This window comes from Cyprinodon variegatus, unplaced genomic scaffold (assembly GCF_000732505.1).
Source record: "Cyprinodon variegatus isolate N-32 unplaced genomic scaffold, C_variegatus-1.0 Scaffold315, whole genome shotgun sequence".
NCBI classification, from domain to species: Eukaryota; Metazoa; Chordata; class Actinopteri; order Cyprinodontiformes; family Cyprinodontidae; genus Cyprinodon; species Cyprinodon variegatus.
The window spans coordinates 197,583-221,622 of record NW_015150768.1 but is presented as its reverse complement, the minus strand read 5'-3'; the positions used below and the strand labels follow the sequence as shown (position 1 = coordinate 221,622).

The window sequence follows — 24,040 nt, the reverse complement described above, 5'->3', positions numbered from 1 at the left end:
GTAGATTGTTTTGGATCCCTCGTCTTCAGCTTTACTCATGATGACTCAACAGTCTCATCAGTGTTGTTTACTGTCTCAGCAGGCAACAGTAAAGCTCCAAAACCCACCCTATGCTGCTGCTAATGAGCCCGGTTTGATACCCAACGGAGATAAGGGGGGGTAGTGATCTCTGTTAATCACAAACGCATTCATCTAAACAATGATACAGGCTAATAATATGTAAGTGTTATGCTTAAAGCTTGCCTTGCTGCTGCCGTTTCAAGTAGTTCTCTCTGTACTGTTGATGCCGAGAGGTAACCGTAGATTGTCTGGTTTTAATTAGTTTTCTTCTGATTTCTGGGTCAACCAAAGTTATGACTCTCTGTTTGTTTGTTTGTTTGTTAGTTATTTTTTTAAGCTCATTGTCAAACACTTTTACGTCCAAAATTTCTGTTTATTTATTATAAAGCTCATCTGAATGAAATTACTAATGTAAAAAAAAACAACTGTTAAAAAATACTGATACAGAACCTACTCAAAAAAAACTATGCATTTATGATGATGTTGATATAATTTATGGATACTTTTCATATTTAAAAGTGACAACCTCTTTCTCCATTACTTAATTCCAAAGCACACAAGATATGTGTGTGATTTTTAACTATTTTAAAAAGTAAGGTGGCTACACATTCAAAGATAAAATTACCTTTAGCCATCAGCATCAAAGATGGAGGAGATTTAATGAGCTTGTACGTTAACTCTGTCAAGAACAATTGAACTTTTAGTTGCTGACAGTTTTTTGGAAAGTGTTACATCTGACTTATAAGTTTTTTGGAAGTTTTCTTTCTTATTTTTAATTGTTTTGCTCTGTTTGCTTCCGTAATTTAATTTGCAAGTGAGGACCATAAGTGAAATCAAGTTAAAGTATGAACAACCATCTCAGTTTAAGTATTAAACATTCAATATACCTTTTTAGTGTTTCTTAAACTAAGAAGCAAAGGAAGGGCTAAGCTATCCAGAGAACAAATAATTTTTTCTCATTCATCAGGAGAAAATCAAATTACTGCAGTTCTAAACAGCTATTCCAGTTGGATTTATATTTTACAGATATATTTTGATAAAAAAGCAATAAAAAAATGTGCTGTATGCCAACAGAACTAAAAGGAAACTAAAGATTATCTACGATTAAGGATAGTGGTGACCATTTATCTTCTACATATTTTAACTTCTTAAGAAGCAAACAGAATTATGTTAAGAATGATTTCTAACATAATTTAATAGATACTGTTGAAATATTATATTAAACATAGAAGAAAATTTTTTAAATGTCTGATTCATTTTGTCTTGTTCTAGATAATGAATCTAAACAAGCATATTTTTATTTAATTTGTTGGGAAATGTTTGCATCGCTAAAGTTATTACTGACAAATCATGAATGGGACTTACTGATATTACTTGTAAATTGTATTTTTCAAATGTATTTGCAAAAATGCTGACAAGGACATCTTTGCAAAGAGAAGATCCCAAACATTTGGCATGACTCTGTGCATGACATTTTATCAGGCTCATTCACTGTTTTATTTTTTGTGGGGTTTTTACCTGTTGATTGTATTTACAAAGAAACCAATATTATTAATCAAATTTATGATCCTCATCATACTGTTGCTGTCTAGTAATATGTTTCCAACAGTTCTCTTAACAGTAAGCTACTTATTCCCATATTTTTTTACACATTTCCTGTCCAGTAAAAGAGAACAGAACTTAACAAAACTATGACTTCTGAATCTCTAGACAGCCAGATCCACTCAGATAAAATTAGCTGTCTGATTTATTAAAGCCCTACAGTTCTTATATCTGTGCTTTTACATAATAGCATTATTAGGTATTAGAGTCAGACGGCTTAACATCTTAAAAAGTTTCTTAGAAAATGTGCAAAGTAGATCTAGGCTAGACATTGAACTATGCTGTTTTTTAAAATGTTGATGCCGATGATTTTGACATTAGTGTAACCCCAAGATGTGCAAAAAAGTGACAAAAATGTGCACCAAACGAAACATTGACAGTTTACAGCAAATGGAGGGGGGCAGCAATGCATGCATTCCAAATGATCTCATGGCATGGCTGCTTAATGCCGTTATAAATGGGCCAATGCATGCATGTTTCAGCCAATGATGTTACAGGAAAGATTGTCTGGTCGATGCTTTGGTCTATCTCTAATGTAAACAGATTAGGATCACAGCTATTCATTCTATAGCGGCTGTTTCCTAATTCTGCATTTTGAAATCAAGGGTCTATCAACCACAGCCATCCTCTTTCTTCATTATTATGACTGAAGCGTTTCCTAACTGCTGGGTCATTTTCTGTTCCAAGTCAACTACTTCTGTTTTTTCTTTTTCTTAACAAGATGATCTCTCTATCAGCAATGGAATATTTTTTATGTCCTTTTATAGTGAAATCTTAGGTGTCTTCCTTCATGGATAAGGTTCGATCATCATAAATTTGCTTTCCCTCTGTCTGTCTTTGCGATAGGTCACCACCTCCACAGGAAGTAAATGTTTTTCCTGCCGTTCTGCAGCTGAGAGAGACAAATGGATGGAGAATCTGAGGAGAGCCGTGCAGCCAAACAAGGTATGTAAATGCATGGGTTGTACCTGTGGCTGGGGAACTGTTGGGCAATAAGCACAAGTGAGCTCAAGCGTCCTAGTTACTAAACCCTGTCTTACAACACAGATAAAGACACATTACGGTGTCGACACTGGAGTAATTACTAACAACAGCATTTAGTCTTCGCAGCAAGGTTAGCGGTTCTTGCAGAGCACGACTCTAAAGTTTAGGATCCAGAGGTGGAATGGAGAAAAACTTTTCATTTTTGTGTGGCAAGAATGTCAAGGTAAGAGGATTGTCCCAATCAAGATGTTTCCACTTCTAAACCTCCCATTCTTTAGATATCTGCTCAATAACTGGATTTCTAAAACAGTTCTTTTGCTTGTCGATACTGTGGAGCTACGATGTGGTTAATATTATTTGAAACTACTATGTGGACCATGATAATGGGCACTTATTGTTGAAATGTATAAAAAAAGCATTCAAGTCATCGTTTATTGCAATTTATTGAGATCTTATGTTGATTGATCTGCTTTTTATGAAGTGATTTGACTATTACATTGGGCACCGACAAGATTCCCATGGTCTCTGAAAGACTAAAATAAAAGAAAGCCGTTAGCATCACCCATTCTCCACTATGGTTAACATTGAGCATGATGTTAACTTCAAAGCTGTTTTTATTTGTACCTCCCTAACCATGAAGCTCACTTAAAAAGATAAAAAAGTATGTCATCATGCAGCCAGGCCGGTGGGTAAAAGAAGGCCTCTGTGTCTTGTCATTTTGATGCCCCCTGCTAGTTGGTCACTTTTAATTCTAATCGTCTTAAATGTAAAATATCAATAAAATATTAAGTTTGATTTATTTTAAAGAAAAGATATGTGTGTCCTCTGGTGATATATGTATTAACTTTAAAGGCTGTACTTTCTCCCGATTTTTAAGCACATAATTTATGCTGCTGCAATAAAATATTTATTTTTTAGGGCATTTTATAAGTTTTTACCAGGGGTTCTGATAAATGGGGACAGCACTGTTTATAAGAACATTTATATTATCGTATCTGTATAAATAAACATGCATATTTGAAACTGACATATTAACATAATTGTACACCCACCACTCAACTATTACTTCAGTCCTGCCAGGAGCTTCAGTAGTACAGTTTTATGAATGACACAAGATAGAAACAAATGTTCTTCCTTTCTGCATTTTTAAAATGTTTTAACAACCTGCAAATGGCCAACAATTTTAAAAGAAAGAGATTTCACAGCTAATAAAAAAAAATTGATTAAACCAAATTCCTGTGTCCTCTGCCTTATGCTGGAGTCAAGAATAAAACCTGTTAGAGCTGCAAAAGGCTGCTGAATTGGATGAAAGTATCGAACGTTAACCAACATTCAACTCGCTGAACAATGCGAAAAAATATAATTGTCTACATGCATAAAAGACATGCATCAAAGAACCCAAAACATTGATGCACTTTTCATTGTATCTACATGTATTTGCTTTACATGCTATCTGAAAATGTTTAAAGGGAACACATCTGTTTTCCGCTGCTCTGTAAAGTCAGATTCAGACTCATAGATGAAGTCTAATTCAACCCAAGTTTGAACAGCAACATTCTGTTCATCTTTTGATTTCAGATGGTAAAATAACCTGATATTAGCACCTCCTGTGCAACTGACTGACTCAGCACATAAAGCACTTAAGCATGCTTTAGAAGAATAAATGTGGTTTGGAAGTGATTGCTTTTCACCCCCAGTGTGTAGGAGGAATTGCCTCAAGGATTCAGGGGGGATTGACCTGCAGAGCAACCAAAAGGTGCTTACATTAATGGCTCTATGTTTTTAAAGGGAGAGGTCAAACAACTGAATCAAGATGCAAAAAAAAAAAGCTTCTATTAAATTTTCTCTTTAATAGAAGCTTTTTAATTCTTAAAAACAGCAAATCCAAGTGGAACTATTGTTAATTCTCTTTTTAGAAAAGTTGAGGATATAAGTCCCATAATCAACTAATGCAAAATGAAAGATAAAAATAAGTATTTTGTTTTCTTTAAGAAGTTAGCAAAAATTATCTAGAAACAAGTCACTATTTCTTAAATCAAGTGTATTTACCCTTAATCTGAGTAGGTAAATAAGATGATCTGCCAATGGAATGAGTATTTTTACTCTTAAAATGAGATAATTAGATAGTATGCACTTAAAATCAGGACAATGTAATTGCTTTTTTCTTATTTTAAATGTAAATTGTCTTGTACCACTCGCAAAGTGTCTCACTTACCTCCTCAATTCAAGAATAAATGCACTTATATTTTAAGAAAAAAGAAATACTTATTTAGATTTCAAATTTTCTCCAGTGCAATGAGACATGGACCCCTGCTACAGTCTAGTAAGCACCCAAACACTTTAGATTAAAAGATGTGAAGAGAAACGGATGAGAAGAACTCATTTGCACTTACACAAGTAAGTGCTGTATTGCCATACACCTTACACAGGAAACGTGCTCCAAGTAAAATGAACTCAAATTACGGAGGTGTTGCATAGATACTGATAACAATTGTTCCCTCTAAACAGATAAAAGATAACTTTTTTGATAGAGCTCATTTAAAGGCATCACTTGAATCAGGGTTAGGCTAACATAAATTAAAAGTCACTTGTTTTTGCATTTGCAAGAAACTATCTCTTTAAAACCTCATCAGTATAACAGATCAAAAGAAAAGTCAGGACCAATATGGTAAAAAGCTCCATCCGTTTTATCAACTGCTATAAAAAATTTTCACCCACTCTTACTCAATATATCACATTTTTACTCAAAGCTGGGCAAAAAGGATTCTCTTTTATGAAATTGCTTTTAACTCCATTATGCGCATAGATGCATGCCCTATACATTCCCTTTGCACTAGTTATTAGTAGCAATACAGGACCAGTTGCAGTTTGAGATGATCAGGAAGAATATCACACTTCATTCATTCTCAGTCTGTTGTTTATACTGCAATACATCATGGGAAAGAATCTCTTCTTTGTTTCTCTTAAGGACGTCCTTTGTGTTAAATGCGGAATTAAGTAAGAAGAACACTGGAGCTCAATTTTTTTTTTCATCATTTAACAAGCTGCTGTTGTTTCAAGGTCCTTTTTCTCTCACAGGAACAAATCTTTGTAAAAACAAACCTGACTGAACTGATAGACCTTTAAGCGTTCCAATGTTAAACTCCCTCTCTCCACAGTATCCCAACACAAAGCAGTAAATACTTGTGAAGGGGATGGATAAAATACTGTCTTTATCTGTTATCTATTTGATCTGGGGTTTTTCATCTATAAACAGGACAATTAACACTCACACAAAATTATGTCTTTGTTGAAGTTTTGTACGAAGAAAGGCAAAACTCACCCTGTTCAATGTAGCAGAATCCATATAAGAAATGCAGCAAACATGTGGAGGAAAGTGCTCTGGACTAAAACTGAACTATCTGGCAGAAAACTAACAGTGAAGCACCATCATCAAATTGAAACATGGTGGTCAGATTGAGGGAAGCTGGAAGGCTAATCATTGAGGCTATATAACTAATTATTTGTCTATCTCATGGAGTCCAGATCAAATTGTCAAATTTTGTAGATGCAATGTGACAAAATATTTTTGTTGCATCCATACAGTAGGAATATTAACCATGGGCTTATTTCCGTATGTGACAAAAGTGCTGACCGCTCCTGGTGAAATCAGGTGATGACCTGGGAACACCTTTGCAGCAGTGAGAAAAAAAAAGTTTAAAGCAGATAATTCTCTTACTTTATGGACACATTTAAAATTTCTTCTCAGTGGTTTATATAGTTAAAAATAGAAATAGAGTTTAATTAAATGTGTTTTAATATGAGAAAAAGTCAAATGCTTGAACTATTTCTGTGGCTATATTTCTTCCTCCCACCTGTTTTTAAGGTTAACATTGATCCTTTTACACTCTCTCCTCAGGACAACAGCCGGCGAGTGGAAAACATGCTGAGGCTGTGGATCATCGAGGTCAAGGACCTGCCGGCCAAAAAGAAATATTTCTGTGAGCTTTTCCTCGATGACTCACTGTACGCTCGCACTACCTGTAAGCTCAAGACTGATAACGTGTTCTGGGGGGAGCACTTTGAGTTCAGCAACCTGCCCGCCGTCAGGAGCATCACGGTCCACCTCTACAAGGACACAGACAAGAAGAAGAAGAAAGACAAAAACAATTACATTGGACTCGTCAGCATCCCTGTGGGATCCGTCACCGGACGGCAGTTTGTAGAGAAGTGGTACCCTATAAGCACTCCCACCCCCCCTAAGGGTAAGACTTCAGGCCCCATGATCAGGATCAAGGCTCGCTATCAGAGCATGAACATCCTTCCAATGGAGATGTATAAGGAGTTTGCAGAGTACACCACCAACAACTACATGCTGCTGTGCTCGGTGCTGGAGCCGGCCCTCAGCGTCAAGAACAAGGAGGAAGTGGCGTGCGCGCTCGTGCACATTCTTCAGAGCACCGGCAAGGCGAAGGTTAGTGATCCTGTTTTTATCACTTTCCATTCAGCCCACATTTCTATTCTCTACAGTGATGCTGCATATAAAAAGAACGATGTCGGTCCTTTATTTTGCTATGAGCCTCTGACTTCACATTACAAAAAGCTCAGAGAGGTTAAAAATTCCTCCGTTGCCTGTTAATCATGTGAACTCCTGACCCCAGCCCCCCCTACACACAGCTGTAATACTAACAGCAGACACACAAGTGATTTCCTCTCTATATAGCAGCCTGAATTACAGTTATAACTCGAGCTAATCCCCTACATGCATCTCTTGGGGTGCCTCACAGCATACCGAAGCAGAAAATATTCACCGTCGGCTGCAGATTAGTCCTCTACAGCTGTGGCTAAGCCTCCCATGACAGCAGACCATTGGACTCAAATAACCCTTTATCCGTCTATCCAAATAAAGCAAGCACTGTACTTTGCTGAGCACAACTGTTGAAAGGTTAGAAGAAAAAAAGTTTTTCTTATATACGCCTTTGAGTTGAGCTAATGGCTCAACTCAAAGGCATTGTAACATTAAAGTTTAGTTGTATAAATCTATACTTTTTTATTCTGCAGACAGAGTTTGTTGATGATCTCTAGCCAATGGTGTTTGGCTTGAAGTGTTTTCTATTATAATGGAGCATTTGAAGCATAAACAGGTCAGTTGCATGACCTGTTTATGCAAATAAATACCCTCAAAAATTCTGAGACTAAATAAATATTATTGATCCTGGCTCTGCATTGCTAACAGCTTGTTTTTGGTCAGAACTCAAACCCATATTTTTAAGCGTCAGGAGGTCCTAAAGTTTGTCTGGATATCACAAAATACTTCTTTTGGCAGTAAACTATAATAACCCTAAACATACAGCCAGAGGAATAGTTTAGAATAGGGCTGTGAAACAGTGTCCTGCTACTTTTAGATATGTGTCTAGTCAAGCAAACTTAATTAAAATGGCTGAATTACCCCCTGAGCATGCTGTCATGGTCTGCAGAGTCCTCCCAATCACCTAGATACATGATTTAGGTCTGTTAAAACCAAGAAGCATCTAAAAGGTGCACGACACTAGACCTCAGTGGTTAGAGTTTGACACCTGTGGTTTAGAACAAAGCCCGTTCATGTGTCCCGTCATATTCAAAGCCTGATTCCAGTCCAGAATTTGAGGCAAGAGTGGAAAATTGATGTTTACAGATGCTAACAAAGCTTGAGCAGGACTAAATGTTATTTACATAGAAATCTGTAGCTATGTACACAGGAGACAGAGACTCCTGAGAACCTGCATTCAACAGTCTTCCATCTGTGATTGTTTACGACGATAAGACGCCGTCTGCTGAAACTGAGTTTCATGGCTCTGATTTGTTTAAAAAATAGTCAAGAACAATGTTACTAAGTGAAGTTTTTAGCTTGAAGTTTGCTGGCCGACCTTAATCATTTACAAATACAGCTTGTGCCTCAGCTTGATGGTGTCAGCGGATCTTTGAAATCTTCTTTGACTTTTATGTGAGCCTGGCAGATTGAAGAATGATTGGCAGTTAAGATGGAATGTCTGTCCACAGCGCCCCGTTAGCCCGCTGGTTTAGGCTGCTCACGATACCTGATGATTGATAGGGGACCAGACCTCTGCTGGTCCCCTAAGAGGGGAGGTTACATCTTTAATTACTATCAGTTAATCCTATCCATCTCAGTAAGGCTCTAAACTTTTACCTTCTTATTCACCCAATGGTCATCTGTTACCTCTGGATTTCCTTAAAGTTCTTCTCCCACTTGGAGTTTGGCAGGAGTGTTATTAGTGTGACAAAAATCACAGATGATGTGTGTTTTTCTCTGCAAGCTTTATGAAGGGCTGTCAGTGTGTCCCTTAAAAAAAAAAAACTAAGACGCAATTCAAAGCTTTTGGACTGTCATGCAAAGGGAAAATGTTCATGTAATTATTACCGCTTCCTTTATACTTGAAAGTGTGTGGCATTTTTAAACTTTAAGTCATGCTGTTCCAAGCAGCACAAAGCAGAAAAAAATTATAAACTAAAAATATTTCAAGCCTAAAATGGATATCTTCCACTGCAGCTCTGATGTTGTTTATTTTTCAACATCTTGCAGCCAGTCTAGGATGGGATGCTTTTTATATTTTAATGCGGAAGCTTCTTTTCATGTTGCGCCAACTTAGACATGGTCCAAAAACTGCAGAGTTATATTTAGAAATTGAGCAGTTTTAGGTAAGCCTGTCAAAATAATCCTGATCTCTTTTTACATCTCTTCAACAGATATTCTAGACATTTATGGCACTGTTTCATTTACATTTGGAATCTTTTTTCCAAGTAGTTGTCTTCAGAATGGGGTTGCATTCAAATTGATTTATCTGTATTTGAGTAAATTTCAATTTTGGAAAAAAGTTAAAAAAGCTAAATATTGTTTTGATTCTTCTTTAGAATAAAACATTATAGAATAGAAGAATTTAAAATTCAACTTTATTACATTACACTGTCAAATACAAAGCAACGAAATTCACTTGGGGAGCAGTGGGGTTAAGGGTCTTGCTCACGGACCCAGGGTGTCAGTCTGTTCAATTGGGGCTTGAACTCAGAACCTCTGGGATTCAAGCGCAATGCCCTAACCACTAGGCCACCACTCCCATTATTACTATCATTATTTTATGGTGTTCCCCTCAAATAAAATATCTTAATATCTAGTATCTTTGTGGTTGTAACAATGGATTATATTGAAGAATTTGGGGACTTTAAACATAGTTTAATCTACTGCAAAGAAAAGGCTTGTATTGAAGATAAAAACTTCTAGTTGTTACAGTCAATATGCAACAGCCGGTTTAAATTTCTGTTCTTTGTTTTGTCATTTTTATTACTCATCAGTGTGTAATTACAGCTCTGCTCGGTTGAACAGTCGTTAGTCATCTGACCACTTTCTTTTCGTCCTTTTCTTCGATCATCTCTGCTTCCATGCTTTGGCTGGTCCTGAGCCCAGAGCTCTCTGGGGAGATGTCATTACTGATGCCGTATTGATGTCTAGGGTGCAGCCGTAAGCAGAGACACACCCTGCATCGGTACAGATGCCAACTCTGCTCACACAAAAGGATAACTCTCACAACGCTGCAGTCTAATGTTGTCTAAGACGGTGGTAATGGAATATGTGCCAACCCTGTTTTATTTAAGTTTAGAGAACAATAGGTTTATAGTTCTGTGCTGGAAGCCTTTGATACCCTCTCTTTGGGTTTTCTTCAAACCTGTGGGACATACATTCTGTCCTCAAACCTTAGACAGAACTATTAGAAGCCCAACATTTGTATTGGAATTGCCTTGTGAAGTTCACTGTCCTTTTATCTGAAAACATCCCCTCTTGGCTCGAATTCTCTGGGTTATTGATCTAGTCTTCTCGACGCCTGTTCCTCTTAGATAGATTACGTTCTAATTTTGCTGCTGCTTCTCTCGGCTCCACAGACTCTGGGAAGCGACAATGGAACAGATTTATTCTCATGATAAATGGGAATGGGAGGGTTTTACTCAGGATATTATACCATTTCACTGCTCCTCAGGGTAAACTGTCAGTCCTGGTTAACAGAGGGGAACTACTTGAACCTGGACTGTTTTCATTCTTTACTGTAAACTGTTACCAGCCTAAAGCGAAGCCGTATTTCTTTTGGGGGAAAAAATAAGTGCAGGAATCTCTGAGAAGTAATTTTTTACCTCTTAAATCCCTACATATGTCAGTATTTTTTTCATGTGCCAATAGATTGTAGCGTTTTTCATTTAGGTTTCTCTATACTATAGTTAATATAACTGTTTTGAGGCCACTAGGCTCTTTATTAGCTGAAAAAATATTTGTTTAAAGATCAAGAAGGTGAAGATTGCTAGTAGAGGGGAGGGTCTAGCTGTGTCTCAGCGAATGAGGAAAAAAAGAAACCCCACTGCACATCATATCCCCAAACTGTTCAGTAATTCCTGCATGATGTTTTTTATTGACCGCTCCCTGACAGCTCAGAGTGATGGAAGATGTGTGGGAATGCATATGAAGCAATTCACGGTCACCTTGCTTATCTGGTTGCGGAGCCACATGACAATCATGTACAACTGCAAACACATGTTCGCCTGTTTCACAGTATTGAGAAAAAAGTTGAAACAAATTGGAACCAAAAAATCTACAATCACTGCATCCACTCGCATAAGTTAATATTCTGATCATTACTTACATTATCGATCTTTATAAGCATATCCTTTATTTTGTTGCATAGGCAGACTTTAAAATACACATTGACTGAGAATTACTCCAAAGAGTTGACATTTAGATGAATTTTTTAATAAAGTTATTAACATAGTCTGGATACTGTCCTGAGGTTCATTTTTGCAATGCAAAACTGCCATGGCACAGGTAGGCAACCATCTGCTCCATATGGTAGTGTAATATATGCCTGAAATGCTGCGATAGGACACATTAAAAAAATAATAAATTCCCACGTTTGTTTGTTTTTTTGCAAATAATGTTAACTGTGTAACTTGTTTCTGCTCTTACTAGAATAAAACACAACAGTACAATGTGCCATTATTAGCTACCCTAATGTGCTAATATCAACTACCCAGTAGTCCTAGAAGTAGTAATGAATATATTGCCACTCGTACATTAAAAATAAAAAGATAGTTTTAAAACTTTTATATTTCCCGTTTCTTGCAACTCTACCACCTGACTTGCAATAGGAATGCATAAATCTGACATGAACTTGTCCGTAATTATGTGTATAACTTTCTATCTTTCATATCTTTGTATTGTTAGCTCACACTCACTAGTCACAGCTTCATTTTTTGTATAAGTTCACCTTCAGCTTGATAACAAACTTCTTTATTTCACAATGTATACTCTAAAATCTTTTGTGATATTATAGAACTGTCTCAGAGGATGGAGCAGTTACCGTATTACTAGAACAGTTGTTATTTAGAAACAAGTGTCCCACAGTTATCGCAGAAATATAATTTCACACTTTTAATATTAACATTTTAAGATAGACTATTTTTGCACGCCACGTATCACTTTACTTGGAATTATCACTTTACTTGGACTATTCACTTTATTTGGATTTAGTTTTTACATATGCATAGATATACGTACAGATATATACCGGTTTACAGAAGATCTATATGTGTATATAATTTATCTCTTTTTATTCTTATTTTTATTTTAGTTGGATGTGTGTATATTTCATGTAAAACTGTAACTGGAGCGTGTAACAAAAGTAATTTCCCTCTGGGATTATTAAAGTATTTCTGATTCTGATGACACTCAGTGTAAGGCTCCCTGTGTTTAACCTGCTTTCTTAATTATTGAGTGTTTTCTGTTTCTGTGGCCGACAGCAAAGCTTGGCGCCTTCGGCAGGAGGTGCCTTCATTTCCATTATGCCTTTAGTCCTCCTCATCAACCCAATGTGACCCTCACAGGAAGTACTGCAGGCTATCCTGCAGTAAGACTAGCGACAGATCCCCCAGGTGGAAGACCCAGGTGGGCCAAAAAGTGATAGCAAGATGAGAAGAGTGAAGGACAGACTAGCTGTCATGGTTCCATTAGTTTTTTACCCTTCAGTCTTTGCTCAGAGTTAGCCTCAGGAAATCCAACCTAGCAGACTGATCTGTCAAAAAGTTTAATATTCGTAATTCTCTGCTTCGTATATGACCCTGTTTTCTGTTAGCATCCTTCTTATTAAGCAGTAAGCTGTTCCAAGCAGGGCCGACTTCAGTATTCAGGAACATAGACTTTGGTATATTTCGCTTCTTGCCTTGAAAAGGGGATGCCTTGGGACACACTGATCAACATTTTGTGTCCATTACCTCTGAAGCTGTGTGCGGCCAGTTCAGGTTTTGATGATATAAAAATAAATAGAGACGGACCACAACAGGAATATCTTTAAGCCATCCTGCCATGAATAATCAATAATATAGGAGCAGAGAAAATGTCATTGCTTATACAGTATAAGGGAGCTGTCACTGTAAACGTATTTTTTATTTTCAAACACAGACAAATTAAGGTGAGGTTTTTATATCAAACTGTCTTTAGCACTCAGCATTTGAAATAAGAATAATTAGCATGGTTAGCACCACCGCAACAACAGTTTTCATGTTTTTTTCCACATATAATAAATAAGCTCAAACTAACTATTTCTCTAATCAGTTCTGGCTTCCTGTTATCTGCTTCAAGTCTCCCTCTCTTGTAGTTGGTCTGCATATCAACACATATCAACAAAATAGTTTTCCTTTTCAATTGCCTCTTATATCACAGTACTTTCTTTATCTTTCTTTATTAATAAAAGCCTAATCCAACTTTATGTACCTCTTTTCAACATTAGTGGATTTTGGGTCATAGAATATAGTTTTGACACTCGTTGAATTGTTAGTTTTAGGTTGTTTACTATTTTAAGACTAAATACATTGTTGAAGCTTTGTGTTTTTATGGATTTTAATTCATACTTTCTACTTAAAAAAACGCATGTTTGCATAAACTAACTGCATGGGGTCTTCCAGGGGGATTTACATTTTGCACATCAACTCTGTATTTCATAAAAATACATCTATTTTAATCTAAGAAGTACTTTTCCTAGTTCCTATAACCTGAATAATGAGTCAATTGGCAGATATAGCTGCAACTGTTAGTAGCTAGTAGGTAGTTAGTAGTTAGTTATGATTCTTTGTTCCTTCATTCAGTAACAGCTTCCATATCTTAGACTGCTCTCTGCACACTTTCTTGTGATGATTTTGGAAAAATCATCTGGACCCATGAGGGCTGATCAAGTTGTACATTTCTCAGACCAATTCTCATTGTTGCACTATTTAAGTCTTAGCCTTTCTGTAAACTCTTGGAAAGTTGAACCCTTTACATTTCTAAATTAAAGGATGTTGCTGGACCATCACCAGCAGCATTACTCGATGGAAAATTCAGAGCTGTTATGAAAATCTTCCCAAGAGCATAAGCATTTAGATGTTACATCATGTTGATCATTTCACACATGCCTGATCAGAGTATATATTGATTTCACACCCTTAAGTGGTGCAAATCAGCCTATCAGGCGGCCGCCCCGCTTTCAAACTAACCTTTTAAAGCAGCTTTATTCATGTATTTATTCATATTCAGGTATCTAGTTCCCTGCTTTTTATCACCATAGAAACCCAAACATCTAAGCTGGCACAAGGCTTTTAAACACCAGCTGTCAAAGTGGTGCTGAACTTGTACTTTTTTGTTCATTTTATTTCCAGGGTTTCTTGTCCCTGTTGCATCTTGTTCTGCATGCTGTTTTCTGAGAGCAAAATATTAAAATGCATGCGTCTGAACATCATAATGTGGGATTGAATTTGCCAGGGCAATGTTTGCTTTGGAGAATTGCACGATAGAGATTTTTACGGATTCTGCTCCCCACTCTTTATTAGCTCAGACAAGTCTAGCCATCTCTTGCCTTATATTCATGTCACTCCCTCTTTCACTGCTCTCTGTGTTGGGATTTTTGAGGCATGGTTTGGTTGATGGGACGTGACAGCATTTTAGAGAGTGTTCTACTTCTCCTTATTAGCACTAAAGCGGGGGGGGGTAAGACTGAGTGCATCAGAGGAAGCACTAAAGGATGACACGAGGGAACAGGGCACTTCTTAAGTCTCTTTTGGATACTTGTGTTTTTGTTTGGTAAAGTTAATCAAAACAGATCCTATGCAGCTATATCTTTCCCTTTTTACCATACTTATCCAAATACAGGAACTGATCATAAAGTTTACTTAAATGTAGAACCATGTCATCTGAAGGATCACAACTAAAACAAGAAGCATAAAGAGCTGTGATTCATCCCAGAAGCATCTACATGTCCATGAGAAGCATTCTTACCAATTCCATTCAAATAAGGAACACCTTTCAAATACAGATGCTTGCACAAGTATTACCGTATTTTCTGGACTGTAAGATGCACCTGAGTATTAGACGGACAAGCCAATATGGGGGAAAATCCTGCTTTGTTTATGCCGTAGCTACACATGACTAAAAGCCGCAGATTTTTTCATGTTTAATTACCATATGTAAGAGAATACGTACAGAGGGGGTTGTCAGGAAAGAAATGGCTGTTTGGGAACACATCCCTTTTATTAACAGTTTAAAAAACAAGCTACCACTACATATTTGCATAACTTTTTACGTATATGTACAACTACCAGTAATTACAAGTATGAAACATTTAGAATCTGCCTACTTTTTGGGCTAAGGTGCAGCTTACCCTTTAACAAGAAGAAAAGTCAGTCATTCATCGCCATTGTCTTCTTCCTGCCTACTAAAACCACCAAAGTCCTCTTCTTCACTGTCGGAAACAAACAGGCTCAGGGTGGCTTTGTCATACAATCTCCGCTTCTCTCCTTCGCTATCGCTTTCAAAACCAAAGAACTCCTCCTTGATAGTGTCAGAATCAAACAGCCTCTGAAAGCCGTGGCGGTTTCCTCCTCTTTATCATGACGCAGTCCAACCCTTTGAAATCCATTGATGATCCTGGATGTTTTGACAGTTCTCCACAATGTCAGAAACCACTGGGAGACTTGGGCAAACTTGCTTTTTGCATACGAGCAGTTTGGGTGAATGATTTATTGCCGGTCGTCATCCACGCCTCCCATTGAATGCGTAGTGCTACTTTAAACACACAATGTCAAGTGGTTCCAGCTGCCTGGCGGACGGACATGTGACCAACATGGCACTCTTTTTCATCGATACTGCGTGTCTGATCACATGCCCTTCGGCCAAGCAAAGTAGTGCCCGTACAACAGCAGGACAAACCAAAACAAATCCTCTTGCGATATCACAAAAATCATAATAAAAATCCATAGAAAAGACGCATCGGATGATAAGATGTAGGGTACAAAGCTTGTTAAAAAAGTAGTGGCTTATTGTCCAAAAATGACGGTACTCATCATTGTCTGTCAGGTTTAAACCAGTTTTTCCTCCAATTTACAAAAGATCAATGTAAAGTGAGGACATAACTTTGAAGTAGAAAGAGACCTCTAACTTTAAAAAGTTTTAATGCTACCATTTTGATTTCAAATTCAGTTAAACCAACTGGCTTTAGGAGTCATCTGATTAGTAGATTATATTTAACTACATTGGATTTTATCTCTGTAAAAAAGTCATGTAAAAGACCTTAAAGGTGTGTTGGAGAACATTAGTTAACAGACAGTTTCATGAGGACTAGCAGACACTTCAGTAAAGAAGCTGCACTCTGAACATCAGTCTAAGCCTGTTTCAGAACTTCACAACTGCCAACATAGGGAGAACATTAATTAGAAAGCAGCCACGATCTCCCTTTATAGGAGACCTTTGACAGAAAAGCTCTCATTTGTGCTCTCTTACACACATAGCCTTTAGAGAAGAGTGGAAAAGGGGCATTGTTAAAAAGAAAGACCATTTAAAGGTTGCTGCAAGCCATCTGGGGACACAGCAGACATATGCAAGAAGGTCCTTTGGTCAGATGACAACAACACTGAACTTTTGCCATATTTGCAAGAATGCTCTATATGGAAGAACACCTCTCAACCCAAACAGTGCAACAAGTTGGCAACAGCATTATGTGTTAAAAAGTAGAGCTTATGAAGACTTGGGCAGAAGGTTTACCAGTCATCAGGATAAACTCCTGACCACACAATCTGCTACAGTGAAGTGGTTCAGTTCAAAGTATTCATTTATTAGCAGTAGGGCTGCAACTCATGATTATTTTGCAAATTGATTAATCTATTGATTAATTTGTTGATGAATCGATCAATAATCGGAGAGGAAAAGGTTTCTTAAAAACTACTTTTTTTTATAACATTAAACCATGTAAAACTAAAAGTTTTCCACTTGAGGAGTTCTGGATAGAGCATAGTGACAGACAATTTTTTATTTTTTTTTTTTAATGCAAATTGTTTATATATTGTTTTACAATGTTGGTAGAATTGCTGGTTTAACTTGGTTGCTCTTTCAGCTAGAGGCATGTTTTACAGTCCTTATACTCCATTTAACGGTTAATCAATTGCTGAATTAGTTGATGATTATTTCAATAATAGATTAATCCCGATTAATCCAATTAATTGTTTCAGCCCTATTTAGCATGTCCCAGTAAATTTCCGGACATCTGACTAAAAATCTGTGACAAGACATGAAGCGGTGTCTGTAGATGTTCTCCTTCCAATCTGACTGAGATAAAGCTGTTTATATTTGGGAACAAAAGATTTGGGACAATAATTCCAGCAAAAGCTGTTCCTAAAAACAAAAGATTGAAAGAGGCTGAATATAAATCTAAAACAAACCACATTTGTCCTTTCACTTCGTAGTTGAATAGAACACAGATAAAGTACATTGTTGTTAGAAGTATTGTGATGAACTCATACAAGAATTTGAGTATCAACACTCTGCAAAGCCCAAATAAATGTGACGTGATTGACTGTCTGCCTCTGGTTCATCGCAGGGGGGTTTAAAATACAAAAACAATGAAAAAGTTGATAACACTTAGAAACTGCATCCTCCTAAACTGAAAGCAATGCAAGCAGGCACTTAGAGCCTGAACATCTGTTTGGTTTCTTGTCACTAGGAAATTAGAAAATGTTGCTGATTCTAAGTTTTGTTTCAGACTCCAAATGTAATTTATTGCTTTTAATTTGTCTCGCTTCGTGTCATCATCAGTCTCTTCTGTATATGCTTTACACAGCAGTCCTTGCTAACCAGAGCAAGATATACCACTCTTCAGTGGCCACTTAATGAACCGGTGAAGACAAAAGAGGGGGGGGAGGCATGAACTCACAGAGGTTAGAGTAAAGATCGAACCATGAATGACATTTCGGTGATATTAAAACAACATCATTCTAACTGAGGTTAAGTATGGCTCATAAACTTCTATCCATTTGTAGTTGCCATGACTTAAAAGGGCAAATTTTCACCAGACACACACAAATGTAGTTTTTTATTTGCGTGTGTGTGTGTGTGTGTTAAATTGATTATTATAAATACTTTAAAGTTTGCCATTTCGGAAAGACACACACACAGCATTTTAAAAACAGAGAATATTGGAATTTGTAATTTTGTCTTCAAAAATTGGTCTTGTCTGAACGCATCACAATGTTAAGTTGATTCTAAAAACAGAACCATACAGTTTCCTACACACCCAAAGATCCTCTTTTTGTTGCTGCAAGTGCTGATGCTGATAGTTTACCTATTGCATTTATAAATAGATCGATGAACTATGTATCTACGCCCAGCATGTTTGGATATAGCTGATTATACTTACAATACATAACAGTGAAACATGAGGGTAAAGCTGTCTCCTACAGAGATTAAAAGTAAAACATATGCTTAGATTACTTTGCTCTTCTTGGTCTGAAAACAGTTTATAAATCTGTGAAGACTCTTTGGACTATTTATAAAGATCTTTTTTACTTGGCTAGTCTGTTACGTGTTCAGCACACATAACCTACCACCAAGTACACCTACAGTATTATTTCAAATTCCTATTAATTAAATTCCATTGTGTCACCTTTTTCAGTTTATAAATTTACTTCTTGTTTATAATGTTTAAAGTTGGTGTAATTAATATACTTTCTTAGATTTTTACCTCAGTATGCATTTCTATGAGTATGTTTTGTTTTTAAATGAGCTGGCACAGAGCTTAAAAAATGGAGGACCTCGCCTATGCCGCCAGGCCAACAATTCCCTTTAACAACCCCCCTTTCAGACACTTAGACAAGTATGGGGCATTGCAGGCTAACAAAAGAAGCCAAACAACCCCTATTCCAAAGGGGTGGACCCTTTTGTCTGTTTAATTAGCATATTTTCAAAACAAGGCTTTGTTTGGCTACTGTGTAAAACCTAAAACTCGACGCTACTCATTTTTAATTGAAAAGGGTGGACTTGGGTTCCAAGATTTGAAGACGTTTTGCCACCTCTCCAGGAAGCTTTCTCAATTCAAATGATTGAATCAATTGATCAATTGATAGCAGATTATCAGGCTTTGCTGAACTGCAATCATCTGAATCAGGTGTGTTGAAGCTCAGAAACATCCAAAACATGCAGAGCAGTGTGCCTTGAGGACCAGGGTTGAAAAACACTGACCTAGAGCACAATAGCCTTACCATGGAAACCATAGTGAAACAAGTGAAAGTATCATGCTGTTACAGAGGAGATGAACAGAGTTAATTAGATGATAAACATAGCAGTAATTGAAGTGGGATCAATAGAAATACACGACACACTTTAGAAAATATTTTAGGTATCATTAAAAGGCTGCTGATGCACTAGGTTTTATTTCTGGGAATGAGTGAAGGGGACCTGATAGGAATAGTGTACATTACTGCATTTATAGAAATATTTATGTCATAGTATCTCTTGTTTGGTCACTAATTTGCAAACATAAAACAGCTAGAAATTCATATGGATATATACACACTGAAGAACAACAGCATAACGTATTGCAATTCACATTTCTGATGTTATTCTCTGTTCATTTATGTGTATTTACTTTTTTTTTTATCCGTCTGTGTTGGTGTGAGGCTGACTGATGCATCACCCAAAGGCTTTTGTCTCAGCACATCAGTAGATGATTGGCTCCCCATGGTGCGTCTTTGATTATTCAGCTAACAGGCCTCTGCAGCAAGTTTATGCAAACGTCTCTGTAAGGCACTTGCCGTCTTCCTTCCCCCTCATGCGCTCTTTTAAAACCCATCCCTCCGTCTCTTCTTCCTCTCCTTCACTAGTTCGTTTCCTACATCTGTCACTTGTCTCTTTTCTCCCACCCTGCTGCACTGGCTCCCAAGTTTAACAAGCTGCCGGGGGACTTAAATGCAAGTACACCCAGAAATTTGTTCAAGGGATCTAAACAAGGGATGACTCATCCCCAGATGGCTCTATTTCCATCTCTCTAGATCTGATTGTTTTTCTTTACCCACTGCCTTTGAGATCTCTATCAAGCTAGCCAGTATTTCCCCCCACATTTCTATAAGAGCATAATAAAAGACAACAAGCCATGTTTTAGTTCTTCCCTTTTATACCCTTCCATACGTTTTCCTGTGGTCTGATTTTTGCAGTTTCCTGAGTGATGCATCAGAATGTAATTATTTCCTAATAAGAAACAATGCCTCTTTTATTGTGTTTATAGGTTAGGCATAGATCTACCTTTACCTGTATCTTTAGAAGATAGTTAATGACTGTGTTTTACTCAGACCAAATTTGAAACCAGAATCTCAAATTCTTGTAAATTGTTAATTGTCATTGTTACTGCATCACTTCTTTGGTACCTTTTGTTGCTATTACATCTGGAAGCCTGCCTTTCACATTTTATAGACCTGGTTTTCTCAATTTTTCCTTGGTAATTAGATTTAGGTTTGCAGTTTCACTAGACCATAATAAGACAACATATGCTCTGATCTAAGCCGATCATTCTAACTTCGACTGTATTTTTACTAAACTTACGGACAAATTTATAAAGCCCAAAAAAAATCTTAAACACTTTTTTTTTTCCTAACTTGCCCTGAGCTTTACCCAAAGGATCCTCCTGCATTCATTTCCATCCATATTTCCATGAACTTGTTTTCAGCATGTCTAAAAGAAGAACCTACACCAGCATCATTCTGTCACCACCATGTATTATGTTTTTACAAGGCCTTCGTAAAAATTTTAACTTTTCTTCTTTTTGCTGTTTTTTTAACTGTGTTTTTAACACTTTTTAGTAAAAGCCATATTTCTGGGATGCACACTACTTATTCATCCTAATGGACTGTGGTCATATGAGAGTCTTTTAGATTATTAGTACACACGACACTTTAGGCAGATTCTGTTTAAGCAGATTCAGTAAACTTTCTGAATCGCTACCAACAGGCAATCAAACTGAATGTCCCTGAAAACAAAGAAAACAAGTAAGTTGAAGCAAAGTATAGGGAAATAATTTATGCCCACTGTGATTTCTGCCAAGGTGGAGGTATGTGCTGCTGTTAACGAGGACTTTGCTGCCCTGGCAACAGGCATCATCCTCTCTAGCAGTGTTTGGTTTGTCACCAAGGTTTCAGCCTTCACAGACTATCTCAGATCACTCTTTTGGGATTTTTTTTTTTTTATCAATGATCTAATTTTTTTTCTGTGTACCCCACCTGGCCCCCCTCTTTTCATGTCTTTTCATTTGCTTTTGGAAATGTTGCTCTGGTTACTGATTTTTTTTTCTGCCAACAATTTGCTTCACAATTTTTTTGCACCTAATGGCAGTTATTGACTTTAAAGTAGTTAGATAAAAAAAATACTTTGTCAAGGTTTTGTATCCAAGGCTAAAGTTTTTTTTTATTTTTTATTTTAGGTACCTTAACACCGAATCATTACTCTTTCTTTAGGGAATGCATTGTTGCATACTGTAAAAACACCACAACTGGATGCATTGCAGAGAATCAAGCTGCCATATGTGTTATTGCTTCATTATGTGTGCAGAATTACATCTATAGGGGTTTACGTGCTTTGTTTGTGCATCTAAAATCAACAAATGCTGCTCAGAAACACATTTCTATCACTGTATGTGTGGTTTCCACATATAAAATTTGTTGCATCTTTTACGTCACAAAGTATACTAAAAATTATTATAGGCTCAGGCATGGTTCAAATCTTTAAAAAGGCTCTATTATTGCTAAAAGCTTTTGTAGGTGTCCCCACAGGGATATATCCAGATAAGAAGCAGAGGTAATGCTTCTGTTTATGCCAGGATAATATATTGGTAAAACCATTGTTGAATAAAAAAATCTTGATTAATGAAGATTTGAGGCACTCACTGCATCTTTTCCAGATCATCAAACTGGTAAAAAGAAAAGGTGGCTATTCTTTAACAATAGATCACATAAAGAGGGTGCTTTAGAGTTGCTCCTTGTGAGAAACCTACTGAGGATTACTGTCAGATCGTAGTTTCCCTGAGCTCCACAGAGCGTACTACACCGCTCAGCTCATTGCTTCTTGCGTCTGGTCTTCGGCTTTACTGTGTCTCTCTTAAACTCTCTGCAGGCTCATTATCACACTCATCAACTTTGTTTCCATACTCGCTTATATTTGCACGAAGTGGTGAAAAAATACCCCCATAATTTCAGTTCATAGTAAAAAAAACTGTATTTCAGAATGGTAACTAAGAAAATAGATTTCTAATCGTTCACTTTTACAGTGGAATCTTTAAAGCATGAACCACTGATATAAGGAGAGGAAACTCAAAAATGGTGCTTTTATTCCTTTGAGTGACTAGTATGTCTGTTCCACTTTGGCCGGAAATTCTATATCATTAGCAGAATATTTAAATAAGCTTTGAATTCTTGAACACTGACTGTCTGTATTGAATTCTTTAAGTTCTTTAATGCTTTTATTTTCTCTGCAGGACTTCCTTACAGATCTGATGATGTCTGAGGTGGACCGCTGTGGGGAGAATGAGCACCTCATCTTCAGGGAAAACACTCTCGCCACAAAGGCCATTGAGGAGTACTTGAAGCTGGTTGGTCAGAAGTACCTGCAGGATGCCCTCGGTGAGTAATCATGAAGTCACGAAGAGACCAGGCACACAGAAGGGTCAAAGAAGAGATAAACACTGATGTGGATTCTTCTGTATTTCATTGCTTAAAGTAGGAAATACAGTATTTAATACAAGCTGGAAATTTGCATTTTCTAACACTAACTTACCCTTAGTTATAGGTGTGTGCATGCATGGTTGTTTGTTTGTTAATGTTACCCTGTCAGTTCAGTAATATAGAAATGTGTAGAAAAAGAAAGATAGATGATTCACAGAGGAAGATTTCCAAAATAAAAAAATATTCTTTGTTCCATACAATCATATTTGCAACTCTAATTGTTGGTGAAAAGGTCAGCACTTTTTTTTAATAACATTTTGCAAGGTTGGAGTTCACAGAGCAAGGGATCCTTCGCAATTCTCCTTTATACAGTCTTTTTTGATAAACTGTCAAGCTCTCTTTTCGATGCGTTTCAGTCTGGGGTCTGAGATCCCAATCTATGTTCTGTTTAGGGAACAATTTCTTAGGGAACGCTCTACAAAAGCTTTTATAGTTTTAGTAATCCTCCTTAAAGACCAACTGAATACCCATTTCTTTATTTGCTTTGCCAAGTTCTTTGCTTTGTTTAAGTGAACTGCCATGTTTTCCAAGACATTATAAGGTTTAAAGTTAGTCCCACATGTACCCTGACAAGGCTCTTTAAAAAAAAAAAAAAACAGACCACCAGCATCACAAATCCTCCTACATGTTAAACAGTGGAGATGAGCTCCAATATTATATATCATGTTTAAAAAACATGTATTTCCATGAGGTTCATATTTATGAGGTTTTAACAAAACTATTTCCTGTTTTGCTAAATGAAGGTTGCATTAGTCAAGAATAGGTTTGCTGCAACAACCTTTGGTGACTTTTCACGTACATACATTTACAGACTGTAAATGTATCAATTGCTTAAAGCAAACAGCCAAGATAACACAGCAGTAGCTGGAGGAGCAAAGGTTCAGTGTACAGAAGTGGGGCAGTCAGAGCCTGGACGATGGCTGCCTACTGGACCCTGAAAACAGCTGATCCAAGTTAAACATGCCCCTAAAAAGTTGAGAAATATCGCTAATAAATATGATCCAATTACACAGAGATGTTTCACATTTAGGTAATTATTATGTTTACACTGTTTTTAAACAATGTAAAATGTGTAACTTTCTTTTTTTTGACTTTGTCAAAAAATAGGCTACATACAAATACTTTATTCAAATTAGACTAAATTCTTATGAAATGTCAGAAAAAAACTGAAGGGGCGTGAATGCTTCATGTTGAGCACAACACTGAGGAAGACTACTGTTCTCTTCTGAGCATAAGAGCTTCATTTTGTACAAACTCATCTTCCCAATAAGCACAATGTCACCTTAAGGTCAAAACAAGCTTATTTGTCCATCTGCAG

General features: G+C 36.9%; 1 protein-coding gene across 12 annotated transcripts in view; it reads left to right on the top strand.

The window, feature by feature from the left end:
* Window positions 1-24,040, top strand: part of dab2ip (DAB2 interacting protein) — a 199,028-nt gene that overhangs the window by 154,896 nt on the left and 20,092 nt on the right. For all 12 annotated transcript variants that reach the window (XM_015384535.1, XM_015384531.1, XM_015384544.1 and 9 more), the window contains 3 exons: window positions 2,509-2,607; window positions 6,545-7,099; window positions 22,476-22,620. In XM_015384535.1, the coding sequence (XP_015240021.1) occupies window positions 2,509-2,607; window positions 6,545-7,099; window positions 22,476-22,620 (799 nt within the window). The remainder of the gene's footprint in view (window positions 1-2,508; window positions 2,608-6,544; window positions 7,100-22,475; window positions 22,621-24,040) is intronic.